The following is a 22,147-nucleotide window of genomic DNA, read 5'->3' as shown; positions in this document are numbered from 1 at the left end:
CTTGGAGAGAATAGGTAATTGTCAAGGACTAAGCTGGCAAAGCTTAAAGTTAAGAAGAAAAAGATTCAAGTAATAAAATATCTAGCAAATCAGAAACCTATGCATCTTGTCTCACGCTCCTCACCCGTACTCTTTCTCCATCACTCCCTCTTCATTTGTGCTTGTCTAAGGGGAACAGCTTTCGGGCACTAACTGTCATTCTTGCTTGTAAACTCCCACGCAACCTTGGAAGTAACAGAAGACTGCTCAGAACCTGGGGAACCTGCAAGCTTTGGCTCTGCACACACCTATGCATACATCTTGTAGGTGCCAGTATCCCGCAAAATTGGCCCTGAGTTAGCAGGCAACAGTCCATGATACTGAACTGACCGACAGGCAGGGTAATCCAGAAGAAAAATAGCTTTCTGAGAACTGGAAGATGCCTACATAGCTTAGTAACAAATAATTTTGACCTTTTCTATTTAAATTGTCACTGCCATCTCTGTTTCCACTGCATTTTGAAGACCACCCAGTTTTGTTTAATTCCTTATTAATACACTCATCTAAAGAAAAAAAATCTTTGCAGCCTGGGGAATAGCATGTTCAATAGAAGCAGTAAAGAAACAGGAGGGATAGATTAAAAATACGTATGCTTTACAAAAATAATGGATCCTCTTTGCTCCCAAACGTACAATGGGCATATTTAACCATGGTGATGTCTTAATCTGTAAAAGAACTTCGTATGCAACACAAGAGATGCCAATGTGCCCTTAGACTCGTAAGGTGTCATCTTACAGCTTCTGTGCAAGAAATAAAAAGAGGCGCATATTTGGAAGGAGTGAGACAAAAGGAAATTACAGCACACAGATGGTGGCAAGATTTTTGTTTTTTAAAGTTAAAACGAGCATGCAAGGGAGAGACAAAACAAAACTGCTAACGTTGGTCACTCTGCTCAAGGCTTTATAAGTTCTGCCTGATCTTCATCTGTTTCTGTTAGTCTTGTGGTTTTCCAAGCAGAAAGTGTCACGTGGTGTTGTCAAATGCTGTCATGTTGATGATATGCATAGGTACCCTTTCAGAAAGGCACACAATAGAAGGCACCTGGAAAGCAGCAGCAAAAGGCTAACCCTATTCACTCCCAAAATTTGCAAGATAGTTATGTGGACAAGGTAACCACCCAAAAGTCTAATTAATTCCTACTTGCCTATACCCATACTTGTCTTGTCTTATACCTGCATTGCAAGTTTCTGTTTTCTGTTTTGTACAACGCCCAGTAAGACACTGTCTTGGCCCACTGATGCTACAGTAACATAAACAATAATATTGGGGTGCATGACAAAAAGAACAGGTAGGACAAATATATCTCAAAGTGAATGTCTCATTAAATATTGCTATTGTTGCACCAGAAATGAATTCTCAATTATGCAGATGTAAATTCTCTACTATACATGGGACACAATTCTGCATTTGTCTGGAAAGTTTAAGAGCGTACCACATCTCAGTTGAAAGCATACTTTTCCTCCTAAAACTTTTTACACAAAGAATGCCCCTATTCATGGGAAACAATTTGCTTTACACGAATAGACCTCTAGGCTATCTAATGTCACATTTTGTATCTGAAAACTAGATGACAAAACCTTGCAACATGCAGAAGTAATTCACTGCCAGAAGAACATTATTCTAACCTCCGGTATTTTTCCTTCTTTCGGTGTTTGGACCATAAGAAAATAAGCTATACTTGTCCTACGCATGTTCTAGTTCCTCCTTGAACAATGACAAATTCTCACCCGATCAGGTACAACTGCACTTTAAAAAAAGATAGCTTTGAGTATTTTTTTTTTATTCTGTCATAAAACAAAAAGGCATGCTTGCACTCAGTAATTATTCTCAGTAGTTATTGATACCTCGTTATATTCTTAACTCTTAACATTCTCCTGCCCTCTTCAATTTCACCCATGGCTATAATCATGATAGTAATCCATTGGTCAGCTCCCCGATTTGTAGCACCAACATTTTTCTCCAAATAAGTGTAAAATACTGCCTTATATAACAGCACCTACATACTTGCCAGCTTGTTCACAACTTCATTCTTTTAGGTTCTTTTGGATTTCATTCTTTTGGGCTCCCTTCACACATGACTAGGAGGTGGCATAATTCTGGCAGCAAAACAGAGCACTACAGAGTCTAAATAGCCACACGAAAAGTACAGCATCCTACTCTGACAACTGCATTTAAATACAAACACAAGAATTACAGTCCTGCAGTTCACTTGGGAAGACATGAGCATAAGATCAGAAAGTCATGCTGCAGTAACTGCAGTCCAACAGTGACTTAAAAAAAAAAAAAAATCTCAACTGTCATTGCTCTATCCCGTTTCAGGCTGAGCTTATAGCCTGCCTAAAATAAAGATTATCTGACTGGAGAGATCTGTTCTCATATATACAAGACCACACGTATGGTCTTAATGTTGTGAATCAGCTACACAACTGTTAAAAACAACTGTAAAGGTGCTATAGTTGAATTTGCTTCTGCTCTCGAAACTTAAAGAACTTATTTGATGACAGGTCAGAAAGGCTGATATCCCCCTTGTGCCAACAGCTGCTCTAAGTTCCAAGCCTGACAAGGAGGACAATGCAGTCAATGATTCATTTCAGAGTCGGGATATAAAACTAAATATAAAACTAAACTGTAAGAGACGGTTCTTCTGCAAGTGAGCTTTTTTGTCTGCTGCAATGTCAAATGAACCCTGCAAGAATCCTCCACACTGCATTAAGATGATGATATGGGGAACAAGGTAACCAGCTCATTCTTCCCTTTCTAAAATAGCAGGAATTAAAGGAGACCTTCATTTCCTCATGCCTCCCCAAAAGAGGACGGAACTCAAATCCAATCCATTTTGCTCCTAGATTAACAACACAGCACGAGTTACAACAGTTCAGGATAAGCAGTTTAACTAATGGTCTTAGGAAACCTATCCTCCAGATGAGGACAACCAGAATGAGTCATGCTCCAGATTCTTACACCATGCTCCAAGTGCCTATGGTGTTTAATAACGTAGGCAGAGAGAGATTGTCTGTTCTGCACAGATGGTTCTTACCTCCAAGAGTTTATCATGATCCTTTGACTATACATATAGTGTATTTATTTGACCATATGGCTCAGCTACTTGTTCTGTATCGCTCAAAGTCAAGAAAAGTGACACATACCTTGTGAACACTGGTCCAAGAACTTGGGAAAAAGAAGCCTAAAAAAACCAGAAGTTTGTATATCAAGAATAGGTATTATTATTTAAGTAAAGCATTTACATTCATGTGGACACTGACAGCTAGTGTCTTACTATCCAACCCGTTTTCGTATTTCCTTTCCTCAATCAATATACCTGGAACATCCCCACAGGTTATGTCTTTGGGGAGTTCTTCTCCAAAAATTAGTTTTGTAGATGGTTTTAATTCTTTAATGGATTTAAGAGCTAATTCCCGCCACGCAATCTATTCTGTATTCTAGAAAGTCAGAAAGGTTTCAACATTACTTTAATTCCTATTTAAACAACAGGAATTTTAATTTTGCCCTAAAGAACTGTGCCTTCCAAACATGGTGGGAACTCTTCATGGAAAGATTGTATGTACATAATGCTTTCTGTACATATCATACCAACTTCTGGTACTGTGTCAGACAAGCGACAATTATTTTTATGAGCTTTATCATGCACACAATAGCTCCAGAGACAGTACTTTATCCGTCCCCCTTCAACTACTTCTCCCCTGCCCTGCTTGCTACTCAACACGGGGAAGAGCTTCACCCTAAGCTCATGAAAGAGCTAGATCTCTACAGTAAGGAACTTTCTGAGACAAGAAATGGTTTTGATTTTCTTGACTGCAAAAGTTTCAAGTCATACATTAAAATCACTCTTCTCGATTCTCACAGTGAAATCGCCAAAGCTTCCCAACTGAAAGATTTGTCATCGGCAGTACGTGGCTACTTGGTAAGTTCTTATCAGAAGAAACTTCAAAGCGAGACACAAATAGTCTACAGCATAGGCTAAGCCTCTTCCTTCAATTGCTGCTGCACTTCAGGAGACAAACAATGTTAGTCAAAGGATTGCAGGCTACTGCTGCTATAAATACTACCCAGTACCATGACCAGTAACATGTTAGTAAGTTTAAAAAAACCTAGGAACGCAACTTGTCTTTTCTATAATTATGGAAAGAACAAGTTGAAACAGCACTCCAGCATCAATTCAACAATATTTTATGTAGTCTTAATTATTTATTTACAATCTTTGTCACGAAGACAAAAAGAAGCAGTAAGGTAACATCTATGTATTGACTAGTGCAAAGCACAAGAAGCATATTGGTTAGTCTTTTAAAAATAGCTAGGAAGTTTAAGGAATGCACTTTTACAAAACAATTGGGCAGTTCACCTCTAAGCTGTGATGCAGAGTTTTATCACAAATAGCAGCAATGTTAAGAACTCTGCAAACTGCAACTGCTTTAACTTACTTTTATCAAATCGGCTGCAAGGCATAATTGCAAAATTTCAGTATCATAATTTTACAGATAGGTCTATGAAATTAGTTCCATGTTTGTTGAAGTGTGGAGCGCACACATATACTACGAAACAGCGACCATATCACACTATTTTAAAATGTCAATGCCTTGGCTTTGCTACCGTTTCCTCCCCACCCTGCCTCTGCAGTAACCCAGGATATCAGATTTTAATACTTGCAATGCTTTTGCTTCCGTGCTTTGTCATTCTCTTCTACTAAATTTGGGACTGCTTCCCATAAGTTGCGTATTTTAAATCTGTAAAGTCTTCATTTAATATCCAAAAGTAGTGACACAATCTATAACCCAAACTGAGATGCACGTCTCAGTTTTTAGTCATACTTACAAAAAGATCGTAAGAAAAAGAATGATTTAAAAAGCACACGAGAGGACAATTGACTCTCCAGATTTTACAAAGTCCTTACCAGAGTATACGTATTTAAGCAGTGTGCTAATGACAATCTTTGTTTATTCTTCCACACGCCACTCTTTTATTAATAATTATAGACGTAGTGGAAACCAAGTATCATCCTTATAAACCAAACAGCACTTCGAAGTTCATCCAAGAGGGATTACCTAGCAGTTTTGTAAGATTTAAGACAGTTCAACGGCATTTAACCATCATATATCTCTAATTATTACAAAAGTGATCTCAAACTTACATATCTATTTTCAAACTAGTAAGAATATTTTAAAGTATACCTATGTTCCATATAGCAACTCAGTGGCTCTACACAAGTATTAACTGCTCCAATGATGAAAGACGACTTCACATCTGGGTCAGGATGAGTTTGCAGAGCCTGTACAACATCAATAACATCAGTATATCTGTAAGAAAACAAAATAAAATATGGTTTCAGAAAAACAGAATGACACATTTCAACAGTAAGAAATCAATTGCTTGCAAGGAAGTTAGATCTCTAAAAAAGCCTACCAAAATAGATATAAAGCAGTTCAAAACTTGGCAAATCCAGACAAATTAAGCAGAGTGCAAGTAACATTAGAAATAAATTATTGACAACTACAGAGAAAAGCAGTATAAACTTCACACCGAACAACTGAAAAGTCTGGCTTTCAGCAAGCACAAAAAGCATAATGTAAATACAAGCACGCCATGCCTACCGCAAAGGATATTAAGCACCAAGTATGATTCAAGTAAAAAAAGAAATTAAAAAGCAACACCTCTTACTTCTCAGCATTCCAATTTAAACATGCTTCTATAATTAACGTGTCCATTTTTTATCAGTACTCCAGACACTGCTGTATTATACTTCTGACTGCTGTGTTATATCTCTGTATGATAGCAAAGTTTAGGTGAACCTGAGTATTTATTCCAGATATTTCTTTCTCAGCCAGTTACAACCTTCTCTCAAAACTGTATTGTCAGTTTATGGATTATTTAGAGAACTCCAACTACTTTAAAGCTGTCTGTACCAACACTCACCTACTCAGAAAAGAATGGAAAACCTATAATTAACCATTCCTGAAGCCACTGCTGCTACCAGAATATCAGTTACTTTGTACATCTCTGGACTTTATACCACTCCTATTAACTTTAAGGGAAAAAAAAAAATCTCTCTAACATGAAAAAAAGTTTGCTTTTTAACACTATCAGCATGGACCATAATGAAGAAAATGCTAAGCTCCATATATATGCCCTTAGTGAACAAGATGAACACTTGGTGGCCTGGGAACCAAAACCATTCAGCCGTATTAGGGTAGTACTTCCCTCAAGCTACTTTATGTTACCTGCTAATGGCTCGGAAATAGAGTGGGCAAACTTCCTGTAGATGATACTGGTTCAAGTGCTACACGTGAGATGGAAATGTCAAAGAGATGGCTCAGAGTCTTCATCTTTTACCACAAAAAAACTGGCATTTATCCGAAACGTGTTTATCAGGCTTACTTCAATATCTCCTGCTTTATCGAGTGAATAGGGTATTTTTGACAGCCTGCTTTCTGCTAGTAGTTTAAGAGGTCATAATCTTCACAGAGTCGTTCATTCTGAAGTACAGAGACTCAAAACATACCATAGAAGAAGTGTTGTGCAAAAATTGCCCAAATATTTATTTGGATAACAACTCGCATGCATGCAATATTGCCTCTCTTACTTTGTATCTTTTATCAACTGGAACTTTGAAAGCTTGTGTTACAGATTTTGTAGCTAATACTGCCGAAAAATCAAAGCAAGGACTACCAGAAATGCAAAGACAAAGCAAGCACGTATGCACATAAAGATGCTAAATACTTGGAAAAAAGCAAAGACTGATTCTTATGCTTACTGTAGCATAGCTTAGGCTTTTAAGTTTCTATTTGGAGGAAAAAATATTGCAGACTGAATGGACCATTTAATTCTGGAAACTATGAATTTATTTATTAAAGATTCTCTAGCACTCACTGATCTTTCAAAAGTTTGAAAGCACTTGAGACATATAATTATAGTCTTCATGTCATACCATGTCACACCTCCTAAAATTAATTTCTATTCTGAAGCAACTCAAATTAAAATTTACCAAAATGCACTCAGTCACCTAATGCCTTAAAGACAATAAATCTTCCTCCAAAAGAAAGAGGGAGGTCCTCCACCCCCATTTTTCATCAAAACAATTTCAACATTTTAGCAAACTTTCGAAGAAAATTATACATGAAAGGCAGGGCGAGGATTCAGCTAACATGTTTTTCTGCATTTTGTAAAACATTGTGCATTTATTCCACGTTTTTTTGTTTTGTTATCAGCAAAATACAGGTCTGTTGGGAAAAAGTAGCAATAATTCATTTGTGTGCTAACAGGGACTACAACATGCAACACTCCCTCTAAATATTAAGATAATGCTATAGCAGGTAATATTCAGTAATATTCACCTGCAGCTCTGCAGTGCAACTTGCAAGACAATCTCAAGCCCTCTCTGCTCCATTGCCCTCATCTAAATCTATGGCTTTAAAGACAGACAACCAGTACTTCAGCAGTCTTTAAAGACAGAAAACCAGCATGAAGAAGTCTCACCTGCCTTTGAAGGGCAAATACCTCTCTAACTAGGACCTCCGGGGGAAAAAAAAAAACACACAAAAACAAACCACATACAGCTGCACCAGTAAATAAAGTGCCATTTAACAACAGTCTAAGATGCAGCTCAAAAGGGCAAGAAAACTTCTTCTGAGAAGCCAAAAAAAAAAAAAAAAAAAAAAATCACAGTCAATCTCCTAAATAGGGAAGAACCACCAAATGCAGTCCTTCCTTCCATATGATTGAAGGAAGACGACGGACACCTTTTTTCCAATGGAGTAACAAGCAATAAAATTAACAGGTTGCCGAAAAGCTGAGTTTAGTACATATGTAAAACAGAGTTCACAGAGTACCACACTTCAGCACAGAAATTTGACTGCTTCAGAGTGACGGGAAAGTTTAAAAATGCCTTGGAAATAGGAAGGGAACAGAAAATCCCTTATTCTATGCAACAGTTGAAACAGTTTCAAACATTTACCCTTGCAAGACCACTAAGAGACGTTTGTTCTTTTTAGCATAAGTAGACTGACGGACGCTGTGGTTTTGCTGAGCCTCCAGGACACTGGAGAGGTAACGCTGGAAGTGGGTTGCACTGAAACATTCAGGACTATCCATCGTTTGCCGATAAACTATCCACCTAAACAACAGAAAACAAGGAAAGAAGTTAATGTTCTATGACATAATATTCCTATTTTCTTTTTATTTTGAACCAACAGACTGAAAATAAATTTGACAAGCACTAGGATTGCACATCTCTCATACCACATGGGAAAGAGGAATTTACTTGGCCTTCTATTATTTCCAGCATAAGCACATTCTTTACATTACTGCCAAAAGGTTTTGTGGTTTTTTGTTGTTGTTGTTTAATAAAACAATGTTGAACAGCTTCTTCAAAGCAGCACATCATATGAGCAATTCTGATCTTTGTTAGTGAAGCAGTAAACAAAAATTATATGAATCCAATTCAAAAGAGACTGGGCATGAAAATATTTCACTGCAAAAATAAAAAGTAACAATGACATTTGCAGGAAAACATGATGTATTGTTACACGAACAATACATGACATGTATTGTTACAGAACATTCAAAAAGTCACCTTACATGTTTGCCCTAAAAACAGAACCACAAAACTGTTCCAAATCAACTTGCTAATATGAAGATACTGAGTTAAAAGTAATACAAAAAACAGTCCAACAGTCCAATTAAGATTAAATGCTGTTTGGCTGTAAGATTTAAAAGGATAAAAATTTCTTTTTTTGATTTTCCAGAAGCTATATCAACACACAGAATGGCAAATTCCTACAGTAGATTTATCTTATTGTCATACAACAGATGTCCCGAATATATCTCCTGCTATTGTAGAATAGAAACCAGGTCGGATTAGAAACTATGCTGTAGCAAGGACTGTTAGTATAGTCTTTTCTCCAAGAAAAACGCATTTTAGACTCGCTACCACAAGTCAATAAATAGAAGCTCTTCACCTATTTCCTTCAAGTTGTGACAACTTCCACATTGGCTTAAGAAAGGATTCTTTTGGCCTTTCTAAGGTTATTCTTAACTGTTTGTAGCATCAGTGACAGCTTCAGACACACGTCATAGATCTACAGTCATACCTGTGGTATTATTCTTAATATGGAATATCAACAAAGAAATCTCCTGTGCTATTTTTTTTGTCTAAATGTCTAAAATCTAAGGGCAAATCTACCTGACATAACACGGTTAAATGAGATACCTGACGTAACAGAACTGAAGCAATATACCCTACCCTACAGTGTGCTATGTAGAACTGGTTAAGGTGCCTCATAATATTTACCGAATTTATTCTTATAACACATCTGTTTACAAATCAGAAACTGGGATATTAAAAAAAAAAAATTAAGCGAAACATTGATAGTTTCATTTCTTCGCACTGAGTAGCTCTTTGGTGATTAGTATAACCACTGCTTTGGACTGTAAAACCAGAACTGTACAAACCTTCCATGCTCCTTGTTAAAAGTTACAAGAAAAGCACACAGATCGCTGCAGCGACATCCTGGAAGACCAGTTATAACGGTGATAACCACCTAAAACACAGGGAACAGATAAGAAGGGGGGCGACTTGAAGAGTAGAAATGAGCTACAACAATTGCACACACAGAAGGTTCTCGATCTTGATAAAATCTTAAGTCTAAACACAAAATTAAGTGACACTAACCACATAAACAGCCAGATAGTGTAGAACTGTGTTTACGCAATTATTCAGATACGCATCATTTTAGAAAGATGCATTTTCTCTTGGTTTTGATACCTTAAATACAGTGAAAGGATAATTAACAAATACAGCAAACAGCATTATCAAAACCTTTACACTGCAGACTAGATTTTAATGTAAGTATTAATGCAAAAGTCAGACAAAACACTGCAAGAAACACCAAATAGGTTACGTTTCCTATGGTGAAAAGGGTACATTCAAGTGCACAGAACAGTATTTGAGCAAAATGGTTCAAAAAGTGATGGTGTATGTCAAACAGTCTTGTCAAACATGAAGAGCAACTCTACGTTTCTGATACTGAACCGACCGTGCTATACACAAAATTTATTCCAGCAGAGCTGCATTTTGAGTAGGATTGGTAAGAGGCTGCACAATAACAGCTCTAACATACCAACAGCTTTTCTGCATAAAGCACCTCTGTTTCCATTATGTGTAATTCTTGTGGTATTTAAAGAGGGATCACAGCAAAGAAACACTGATAAGAAGTCAGAGAATATCTCCAAAGTATATAGATGTAGTTCTGCACTATATAGCGGAGTGTGCTACAGAAGTAAGCAAATGAGCTCTGAAGGAACCATGACTAAAACAATTCTCTGTGCTGCGCTGAACTTAAGAAATTATGTCACTGGTAATCAGCCACCACACTGCATATCAACCTGTTACTAACAGAAAAATTACCTCTTCCAGTTTCTACGTGATATTTGAAGATTGCCATCTGCAGACTATTTGTATCCTATCCTCAAAATCACTTTCGGATGCTCACAGAAAATGAGTATTCATGATAACAGATAGAGAAGTAACTCAGAAAAATCAGAAGCACTAAGCTCACGTGTTTTATAGAATTTGGTATGAACATTGTAGAAAGATTTTTTTTTTTTTTAAACGTACAGAAAAACACTTAAACTAACCTTAAAATCAGATTTTGAAACATCGATAAAGGTTTATTAATTAATACTTAATTTAAGTGTCAGTATGATCTCTGAACTAGATCCCAGGAAATAAGGCTGCCACCATATTGCAATATTCAAAGAGAAAGACTATGTTCCTGCTGCTTTGACCTTCTTGCTTACAGCAAGTTACAAGGAAATATTTTCTCTGAAAATGCTATTTAAAGCACTCCTTAAGTTTGACAATTGTTATTGCCCCTATAGAGAACTGAGTGTTCTACAGATAATATCAGCAAATGTTAAATATCATGTGCTACCTCTATGCTATTTAAAGGACTTTTACATTCCAGAGAACAATTCAGCTAAAATATTCAGCAATTTATAAAAACAAGCTACTGCTTTAGGGCTAACTCTCTCTGGACATTAGAGAAAACTCTTCACTTGAAGATCTACGCCTCATTTTCTGCCTCTATTTTATCAGGTTGAAGAGCCATTAGCAATTCCAAAAGATTGTTTAAATGAAAAAAATGTAAGTAATGTAATCAGGAAAACAGGACAGAGCAATTTATTCCAAGAAACAGACTTGAAGTGAGTTCAGTGTGAACTGGTGGTACTGGAGAAGGAGGCAGACAGCATAGTTAAACATATATCAGTACTTTACTGCATTGCCTGCAACAGAACTAACGACAGAATATTTGCTAAATATTCTATACTAGGGATAGGAAGTATTGTCGGGTTGCTTCCTTACCTTATCACTTTCTGCTTTGCTATCAGGAATGGTTTCTGACTGTTGCAATAAAATAGGAAGATGTGCTCTCATTATTGGCTCGTGACTGACGCTGCTGACAGTAAAATGTTGCACAAACCTTTCAAAAATAAAAGTTTTATTTTCTTACAATCAAGACCAAAAGACTTCATTCATCTAAATCGTTGGGAAATTACTAAAATAAGATTGTTAAAAGGTCAAACAGAGGCTTCCTAGAGAGGAAATAATTCATCTCAGAATAAAAATATCTAGTGTGAAGACAGAGTTATTAAATAAGCAATTTTTAGACAAGTATTACATATACCAAAATATTTGTGCATCATTTCTGACAAAACTGATCCCTTGAAAAGAAAAATAATTTCTCACCTCTCTAACTCTGGAAGGGCAGCAGATATTTTCAGCTCCCTGCATCTTTCCCCAGAAGGAAAAGACAAGGCATTAAATAGCTTCTGAACACTGGAATGCCTAAAACAAGCAAATCAATTAATTGGTTAGTTAAAAAAGAAACCTAGAAATTTATCTTCTTTAAACCAGATGGCTTCATATTAACTAGTATAAAAAAATAAAGCCAGTGTTGCACTAAGAATGCAACAATTCCTTTTTGAATCATTATCAAAATCTTCAATGAGTGACAGCATTTTTCTGATTGTAGCACACAGTTAATGTATAATTACACTGGAGTAAGTGGCATGAACTTACAGTCTCTTTTGTTCCACAGACAGGAACTCTTCCTGGACAACCCTTAAAGATAATCCTGAGTTTGTCTGGTTTTGCCACGAAGAGAAAACCTGGAACAAAGCAGACCTATGCATAAGGATCATTATTGTGCAAAACTTGTTTTGAATTTGTTTAGGAATTGTTTTTGTTCACCTAAAAAAAATACATGCATTTTAACTAGCCATTAATTATTTCACAATACTGGTCTTGCTGCAAGAATTCAAAATATGGAAAAAGTCTCCACAAATCAGATTTTGTAAGCTTCTCTTTGGCAGTTCTCTTTGGAACTGCTTTAAGAAGTAACTTTATGAAATGGTCTCGTTTTCCCCCCATCTTCATAGCTGGGGAAAAAATCCTAGGGAAAAAAATTACCCACCCAGGTAACAGTAACATTCACATGCAACTTTTAGTTATAGCATATGCTAGGTATTTATAGTCCAAGTGCAGTACAGCAGGAACTGAATTAATATAAGTCTCCTTTAAGTAGTATTGTAATTTTCATGAGGTAAGATTGCAGCATTCATTTCTAGAAATTTAAGAAAAACCCTGTTCCTTTGCAAAAGAAAAGAGAGCCCTTTGTTTCTCTAGGGAATAGTGTTTTGGCTCATATCCTATTGCTCTAGCCAAGTCACATTAATGTGAATGGCACTCTGAACCTAGAAATCAGATTCAGATGAATCACACAGTCATTTAAGTGTTCGGTATTTCCCTTCTTTTAATAAGTGAAGGCAACAGCCATTGTCATTTTTCACAATAATGTGCTGCAAGACAAAACAACCTGGGGGGGAAAAGACTGCTTTCGATTAACAAATCGGCATCCTAAACACAAGGGTACTGAGATAAAAAACATCAAAATAAAATAAACTTTTGATATTAACAAAGACAATATTGCTTATGTAGAAGGATCCATGCGACCAAACAAACAACCACTTCAAAACACGTATAAGAGACTAAGGAAAATGCCTACAAGGGATGGAAAGAAGGATTGGTCAACAGAAAATTGTATTCTTTAGAAGGCAAAGAGCTAGGGATAAAGTGAAAATGCAGGTCAGACTGAGACAGAACTCAAAGGAAATAAATTGGTCCTTTTTGTAGAACTTAATGAATATTTAAAAAAAGAACTGCTATGGCACTAGAGAAGGTGAAGAAAACCAGAGAAATCAATACATCCCAAAGCCTAAGCAAATTTTCCTCTACTACCAATTAGAGTGAGGACATGAAAGGTACTGTCCTGTCTTTGCAGGATCTGCAAACCAGATTCCAGTTCTGTGTGCTCAAAATCTTGCAAACGTCTCAGTTACAAGGAATTTAATACACTCAGATCTGGAGGAATGGGTAATTGCCATTCCCTATTTCAAGGAGGCTTGGAATAATTAAAGCATAGGTCCAGTAAGCGAGGTACCACGCCATATGATTGGAGAAGAGTAAAACTAGTACCTACATTTTAGTGAATCTTTGTAACTACAGGTCTGGAGAATGACTACTATGTCTGTGCTACTTCAATGCCAGGCAGACTTTTAGAAAAAATTTTGGAGGAAATCAATAAACACCTGAAGGTAAATACTAACAAAACACAACAACATGTTTCCATGGCTTACACAATCAGGTACGCTTGATCTTATGAATAGTTTTCGTTCATGAGATAACATCTTCAAGACAAACGACATGTTTCATCTACTTGAACTTGAGAAAGTAACTGGTATGGTGCCAGATGAGAAACTGTTAAACTGCAGAAACTGAAACTCAGTACAGAACTGTTCGGCAAAAAGCTAACTCAAAGGAGGACAGGTCTAAATAGCACCGAAGAAAGCAGCAGAAGGCTGGGGACACCAGCAGAGTTGCTCAGGGAATGCCCGTGACACCCTTTGCAACGAATTTGGCATAGACTGAAGTGAATTGACAGCATTTCAGGGAACTAAGTTGGGAGACAGTCTACACAGCATTGAGATGCTTCAGAGAAAAACAGATCCAACTGTGAGAATGGAAGAAACAGAAAGAAAAATAGGAGGAAGGGAAGTATGAAAGCAAGAATGAGCACACAAACACTTCTAGAATCAGCTGGAGTATTAGTGGGTAGCAAAAGAGAAAGGACCTGCAGGAGTTTCTCAAAAAATGAGTACGATCTAGTAATTCAAGGCAGCAGTGAAAAGTAAAGGCAAACCAAGGGTACTTCTGTACATTTTCAGAAGAAAAAACCATTATTGCCTCTGTACAAGAAACAAATACTCTCATCTCAGATACTACACACAGTCTGGAAATCTACAGCCAAAAAACAGTCCAAAAGAAAACTATTACAACAATCAGAGGAAAAGAGAACTTTTTATAAGCATAGATTAAAAAGGATCTGGTTTTATTTTATCAGGCCAAATGAGCCAGAAAGAATAGGTCCGAAATTTCTGAATACCTCAAGGATGTCCGCTGGTAGAGCAAAAGAAAAAGAACAGATATAAAAGCAGACCTAATAAAATAGGCTGAAAATTAAAAACCAAACAAACAAAGTATTCCCAACCACTCACTTAGTGGAACAGTGGGAGGAATCTAAACACTTAAGATAAGAGGAGGAGAAATTTTATGGTAACATTAATACTACCAGTGGGGACTGTACTCACTGAGCTAGGTGGTCTTTTCCAATCCAGTGTTATGATCGCATACTAAAACCCTTGTGAAGTCCTAAAATCTCCAGGCTCATTTCCTCAAAAGTGCTATTGTTATAAAGTTTTGTTTATTAAAAGCCTCTGCATTACAATGCATGAAGCCAATCTACTTGGAGAATAATACGATGCCATATGGGATACTTAAAGACTTTAACAAAACTTCCCTAAGGATCACGATCCGAATGTGTCTAACCACAAAAAAACACAATAGAACCTCTGCCACTACATACAATTGCTGTAGCCAATTATACACCAGTGCTACATTTAAAATGCAACTACTAGAAAACAAGCTTTTAGAGCACTCACTGGCTTCAGAAGACAAAATGAAAGCACATGGTGAGCATTAAACTTAACCAGCAACACAATCACTAGAAATGCATACATAAGATAAAGTTTCTCACACATGCAAGGTCCTAAAATCAGGAGCAATCATGCTCCTGGAACGGACTAGGAAGGTCTAGATGGCAGGGAGTCTGCGACAATCTCGAGTCTGCAAGGCAGATGCCATAGGTTGCAGATATAATCAGTTTCTGGTTGGAAGAGAGCCTCTGGAGATCTCCAGATCCACCTCCTGCTCAAAGCAGGACTATTGCTGGCAGTACAGATCAGATCAGCCATCACTTTGTCCCGCCAAGTTTTCAAAATCGTCAAAGGTGGAGATTCACTGTCTGGGTGACCTGTTCCAGTCACTGCACCAGCCTCCTACTAACATTCAGTCTGAATCTTCAAAGCTGCAATCTATGGTTACTGCCCCTTGTTATGCTATCTGCCACTACTGAAAAAGTTATCTGTAACAGTCCTTCCTACTGCAACACCTGATTTTATATAAAAGATAAGCAGCCTCAAAAATCACATCAGCCATCTCTCTCAATACCCTCCATGAATCCCATCCAGCTTCATAGAGGAGGTTTTCAATGTATTTCCTAACTTGTTGCTCCCTCAGTATTAACTGCCCCTTCCCCTTTCTAAACTGTGCTTGTTCACTGAGATATAGCAAAAGGTTTTGCTTGTGATGCAAGGAAGATCTTGAACTTTAATCTTTCCTGTATTTACTTATCAGGTGACAAGCTTTAGTGGCTCAACTAACATGAGAAACAAACCCCTTCTTCCCAAATTTAGTTAGTTAAGACAGACATCAACAAGTTCACCCTAGCCTCTCATCTGAAACACGAAGAATAATTGTGTGGTTTTCCTCCCACCCAAGCCAATTTTTTTTTACTTTACCTGTGAATAAAAAGCTTTATAAATCTTTGTTTTGGGGAAAAGTGCAATCATCAAAAAGTTGTCCCGGGTATGGAATTCAATTGGTAAATGAACAAGCAAGGAACTTTTGACGTCTATAAAGAGAGCAGCAACAATACTAGTTGAATCCTAGAAAAGGAAGAAACAGGACAAATTACAATTAACAGTTATTGAAAGTGAAAAAAAGGCTTGATACATTAAATAGCAGAGGTCAGAAGAGAACTACTACAGTCGTAGCTGGGCACACGTAAAGATCTGAACATTCATTAGCTTGCATAGCGCAGGTATGGAGCAGAAGGATCAACTGCAGCCACTTACAGTACTCCTCAGATTCTACTCTGCAGCCATTAGAGAGATCATAAGCTGTAAAGAAAGCATCTGAGATTGTTCTAAGCACTTAAGCTTTGTCTTGTCTTGAAAAGAAAAGCTTGCATTTTAACATCTACTCTTTTCCCTCCACCAAAAACTAGACCTTTAGCCCTTTCCTCTGCTAACGCTTCACAACAAAGCCACCTTCATCTATACCCACACATCTTCTCCGACACAGATACCCTAGAAGAATGAACTAAATGTCAGCTAAAGAGATTAAAAGGATGGCATGGTGACATTGCAAACTTTTTTTTTTATACCATGCTCTTGAGTTTTTGATCTGAAAGGAGCCATGCTGCAATGAGATACAACCATCAGGCCTGCAATTGGAAGTGTAGGTCACTTTCATGTTGGAAGTGTCCTGTTTCTCTCGGATTCTTTAATGAGCACAAGTTCTATTAAGTCTATTGCTCTTTCACCTGAATTATGTCTTCACCAACAGGAAGCTGAAGCCCTCAAGATCAGTGTCCCTCAGAAGCACTGAGCTCAGGTTGGCCAATTTTTTTTTCTAACAAAACAACACTGATCCCTGGTTTTCTGGATTTCAAGGTAGGCATTTACGTACAACTTTGCAGGATGCTGAAATGTTTTATGCTCAAGCTTTGACTTGTAACTCTTTTCACACTAAAATATTAGAAATACAGTACAATCCAGCAGTGTGAAATATCCTTGGAGGATGGGGATTCCCTTACTTAGGGTTTACATCAGAAATCGAGTAACATCCATCTCCCGTTCAACAGACATGGGCAAAGAACTCTACTTACTAATTTTCAAGAAGAAAAAGCTCAAGTTGGGGAATACTTACATAAGAATCGGTATCAACTCAGAGACATTTGCAAACAGAATCTTTACCCTTTGCTGACTGAGGGATTAATTATAAAAGTAATCCTCTCAAAGTCATTAAGGTTACTGAAGAAGATAAAAAATGCTCTCCTAAAAGAGACCAATTTCTCTTAAGAGAAAACGGCGTTTGGAACATGGTCCACAGGCCCCAGATTCTGCAGGATAGCTTGCAGATTTCATGAGGAGCGACTAAAAGGCCAACTCATACATGCTGCAATCTGCATGTGAACTGCCCAACAGAATGTGCTCCTCCTCCTGGAAAATCTTTAGGGTTCCACAAATTGAAAAAAGCTGAAAAGAAGCAGCAATAATCCCGACGGACATAAGGTTAAAAGAATCCATTTAGAAGTTTTACAAGATGTTAATGTTGTTGTGAAATCTAAGTATTACTTAATAATATTTGTTCACTTGATTAATGGCCAAAATGAATGCTGAATTCAGGTATTTACAAGCTGAAATACTTGGTCTTAAATAAGACCTTAAAACCAAGCACATAGCACCTTAAGCTCTATACAGTAAAGATGCCTTGACACCGTTTATTGAGACACTGAACAGCTACAGAAGAAAAAGAAATAAACCTGGGAGTTTGGAGACTGAGTGGCAGTGCAGCCTGTTGGGTTTTCTTTTACTCCCAGGGTGGCTGGTACTACGCCAGAATAGTGCTGCCTTACGAGATGGGAGATGTACGTTTGACGCTGCTAAAATTAGGATGGTTTCTGCTTCAGACCTTCATGGTACAGTTTTGTGAGGAATCTACCCTGTCCTCCATACACTCGATGTCTATGAGCCTCAAGGACTTCTGGAGCTTAGGTGGCAGCTAGGTGCCCAGCTTCTCAGTGTAGAGAAGCCTGCAGCACGTGTTGGAGGCAGAAGTGCAGATATTTTCAAGTTAAAAAGAGAAGCATCTAGCAGGCATGGTGATAGAGCTGCTAAGAAACTGTACTTTGCATCACTTAAAGTCTTTGTATCTTTTCTTTTAATTCTAGCATTAAATTATCCTTTCTTTTCCATCAATGTTGTTGCAATAACTTTCGGAAAAAGCATACTAACAATTACCCTTCTTCTCCTGTCACTTCTTAACATTTTAAGCTCTCCACCCTCGTATTATGCCAAGTCAGTTGAACAATAAAATGCTCTCTGTCAAGGTTTAGCTTTACACAAAAATGTGGCATCAGTTCAAGAATGATAGCCAGGTCCCATAAATAGCTAGTTTTATGAAAGTGAGTGTCTTGAATCAAACAATGGAAGGAAGGTCAGTGTTAAAATAGCTTCTTAAACTACCAAGGGGCAATCAATATGACATACAAGAAAAGGCAGCTAAGGTAAGCTTCTCTTCACTGTTGCGTTTTCGTCTCAATTGAATCACACACTTTTATTGTATTTTGCTGGTTTCCTCCATTATATGGTGAAATCATAGCAACACAATGCCTTCTGGAGGTCACTAAACAAATGTATAATACTGTACCTGAAGAAAATAGCAACTAAAGGAAACAGAGTTTTCTTTTTTTCCAGTGCTTAGGAAAAAATAACCAACCAAAATAATCTCTTTTCATTCTGAAAAAGTGATAGTTAACCCAGCGTGAGTGCCTTGAAGAGGGAAAAAAAAAAAGCTGAGTTACCATCATTAACCTACTTCTCAATTCCCACTAGCCAGAAGACGAAACTATTAGCGTGGCAAGTTGGCCAAGTGAAGTGATACAAGTTGATCACAGGAATGGCAAAACTCCACGCCTAGCATTGTGTCTTTTACTGTAATTACTCAGAATATGTGTAATTACATGCAACATGCCTTTCCTTCTCACTTCTCAGCTTGGGAAACATGAACCAGTCATTCGCTTCACCCTGTCAGTTACACAACGCTCTACGACAGTAGACAGACACTGCTCGTGACCTCTCCAGAGATAAGTAGTACGCTGCCATGAACATTTGACTGAAGGTTAAATATATTTTGAATAGAAGGCAGCATTTCACCCTCCAATACACCATATGACTTCACAATGCCTTGAACTTTTCTCTATCCATCACTTAAGACTGCTAGATGTTTTATGAGTGCTATGTTCTGCAATTCTTCTTTTAATAAAAAGCAATTTTCCACGCTATTAAGACCAGATTGATAACTCAGTCTAATACAAAATTCTCTCCTCCCTACAGTTTAGCTAATCAGTAATTGGTCAAGCTAACCAATACCAAAAGTGTAGAGATTTGCATCAGTTATTACAGTTTGACGTATACACTTGTAAAACTGCAACTGAAATCGAAACTTTGTACTAGTACCCTACAGAAGTATTGTTTAAAATTCATAAAAAGTTTATGACAATAGGAACAAACAAAATACTCACCCCATCATAAAGAGAAATGGAACTCATATGGTTCTTTGAAATGGAAATGCTGCCATGGTGGGGATCAGAAAAGAGAATGCCATCTGAAAAGAAGTACAATTTGCCTAGAATTTGAAAGAAAAAAGAATTGTATTAGGTATATATCAATATTTCAGCATCATGCGATGAAAGACTCTTCTTTGTGAGGAAGAAATCTATATTCTTGCAGAATTTTGTTATATTTAACATGCAGTACATTTGGGTAAAGATTTGGGATAGTATCTAGACAGCATTCAGAGCACAACCATTTGATCTTTACCGGATCTCACTATCAAGGGCAGGAATCATGACTATGATTGCATTTGACTTAATCTTATCCCCTGGAGCTCACTTATCGTATATATTCTGTGGGGTTTTTTTTAAAGCCAAAAAAATTCCATCATGTTGAATTGCAAGCTTACAGAAATGCAAAACTGACAAAGCAAGAACTTAAGAAGAACTTACATCCAAAACAACTGAAAATTTAAACACAGTAACAGTGTTAAAGTTGGTCAGATTGTCAGCAAAATGTCAACATACTAACACATACCATGCAGACAGTAAAAAAAAGTCTAAGATGACAGTTTTCCTGTCACTTCCTCACCAAGACAAAGTTTAAAACAGAAAAGCCCTTTACCTGCAGACTTGCATTTTCTTTTGACTGTAGAGACAACTGTTACTGGGCTAGCAACTTCCCTGGAAGCTAACAATCAGTGACAGCTAAGAGAGACATGGCATTCATTCTATCTCCGTTTTTCTTGTCATCTTACAGACATTTTGGTTCTTAACAAACCTGCATGACCAGGGAAAGCAGCTGGAAAATGAGAAACAGCAAGGCTAGATGGTGTAACGGATAAAAACAAAATTCCACCAAAGTGCTAGAAACTGACATCAGCAAAAAGCTAATTTCCGACAGTCATAAGAAAGCCATGAACAAATGACTAAGCAGGGGCTGCCAGCTGGACCTCTGCTACCCGTGCTGGGCCATGCATTAAAAGCAGGATCGCATCCCATACAGGGAAGCATGTGAGTCAGCAAAAGGGAAAGGTTAAATATTTTCTTTAAAGAAAAAAAAAGGAAAAGGACAAAAAGGAAAAAAAAAGAAGGCATTACTCAGAGTTACGCTTCAAGAAAAAGCAAAGCCAAGCAGCAAAGTCACTAACACATACAGCTACACATGCCTACACATCTAGCTCAATCTATCCAACAATGCTCAGAAGAAAGAATAAAGAACTATGACATTTTCCTCTTGAAATGGCAACTTAGAATAAGATCTTCAAAACTGTTCAGTATTAAGGCTTTGTTTCATTAAAAAAGAGCTTGATATGAATCAAACCAAATCACCATACCTAGGTACGTGATTTCAACAGTCACCTAAAAAACATATAGGCTCTGCTAACTATGAACATAACTGTTTTAGACTGAAGCTTCTAGTTAACATAAAAATTGCGCTGGAGAGACAGCTGCTATGAAATTGGGAAACACTACAATCACAAATTCAAGGTCCAAATTCAGAGCAAGTAGAATGGAGACAAAGCCACGCATAATTACACAGATGTGGAGGTTTAATAGTTTATATAGACAAGATGTTCATTGCTGATGCTTCCAGTGCTCACGAAATCCAAGCCACAGCGCAGGTATGTGCCTTCTATTGAGTGGTCAAGGAAGAAAAAAGCAAAATACAACACTTCAAGCACATTTCTGTCAAATCTCACAGAATATCACACTTCACAGAGAATTGTCAATGGGGAAAGAGAGGAAATCAGAGGTGTTAATTATTTTGTAACAGAAAAGCAAGCCAAAAATAGTATTAATTAATCCAAACTAAAACAGCTTCCTTTACCATGGAAGTCAGTGAATTATATCAAGAACAACTTGATATACTACTTGTATAACTTCCACAAGTGATTAATAATAGAACCACAGGATGGTTTGGGCTGGAAGGGACCTTGAAGATCATCTAGTTCCAAACCCCTTTCATGGGCAGGGACACCTTCCACTAGACCAGGTTGCTCAAAGCCCCGTCCAACCTGGCCTTGAACACAATCACAAAAGAGAGTTTAATTGGCAAGACTGATTGACTCAGTTAAGTTCATCCTACAAAAATCCATAGCACAGCAGTTGTATTAGCATACTAAGGAAAAGCCTGAAGTTTTTTGATGCATTTTAGTCACGAATATATACCTTATTACGGTAACACACAAGCGACAGAGGGAAGATGAGCACCTGTGTGACAGCACCTTTTTTCACCTCATCTTGCCAGACTACATAGCTGCAACCTCAGTAGAGCCCAAATCAGAGCAGAGCAAGCTGCCTTGCAGCGTACGTGAAAGGGAACGACATCAAATTCATTTTCACTTGACACCTAAGAAAATATCTCGCTTGTTGAAGTGTTACATAATAGTCCTTATACCACCTACTTAAAACTCTCCATCCCAAGAGTTATAAAAATATTTAACTTCACAAATCTCCCCAAAAAAGGGAAAAAGTAAATCGCTCCGTTGGGGCATACACAGACAGTTTTCACAAAGCCA

General features: G+C 37.4%; 1 protein-coding gene across 1 annotated transcript in view; it reads right to left on the bottom strand.

The window, feature by feature from the left end:
• Nucleotides 1-22,147, bottom strand: part of DNAAF9 (dynein axonemal assembly factor 9) — a 77,472-nt gene that overhangs the window by 14,247 nt on the left and 41,078 nt on the right. The window contains exons 21-29 of the mRNA XM_075148377.1: nucleotides 19,596-19,699; nucleotides 16,027-16,173; nucleotides 12,131-12,219; nucleotides 11,798-11,896; nucleotides 11,414-11,531; nucleotides 9,502-9,590; nucleotides 8,006-8,164; nucleotides 5,226-5,351; nucleotides 3,186-3,223 (exon numbers count right to left, since the gene is read on the bottom strand). Coding sequence (XP_075004478.1) covers nucleotides 3,186-3,223; nucleotides 5,226-5,351; nucleotides 8,006-8,164; nucleotides 9,502-9,590; nucleotides 11,414-11,531; nucleotides 11,798-11,896; nucleotides 12,131-12,219; nucleotides 16,027-16,173; nucleotides 19,596-19,699 — 969 coding nt within the window. The remainder of the gene's footprint in view (nucleotides 1-3,185; nucleotides 3,224-5,225; nucleotides 5,352-8,005; nucleotides 8,165-9,501; nucleotides 9,591-11,413; nucleotides 11,532-11,797; nucleotides 11,897-12,130; nucleotides 12,220-16,026; nucleotides 16,174-19,595; nucleotides 19,700-22,147) is intronic.

Source organism: Calonectris borealis, chromosome 4 (genome assembly GCF_964195595.1).
Source record: "Calonectris borealis chromosome 4, bCalBor7.hap1.2, whole genome shotgun sequence".
Taxonomy (NCBI): domain Eukaryota; kingdom Metazoa; phylum Chordata; class Aves; order Procellariiformes; family Procellariidae; genus Calonectris; species Calonectris borealis.
The sequence above is the reverse complement of the archived record's forward strand: the minus strand, read 5'-3'. Positions and strand labels throughout refer to the sequence as shown.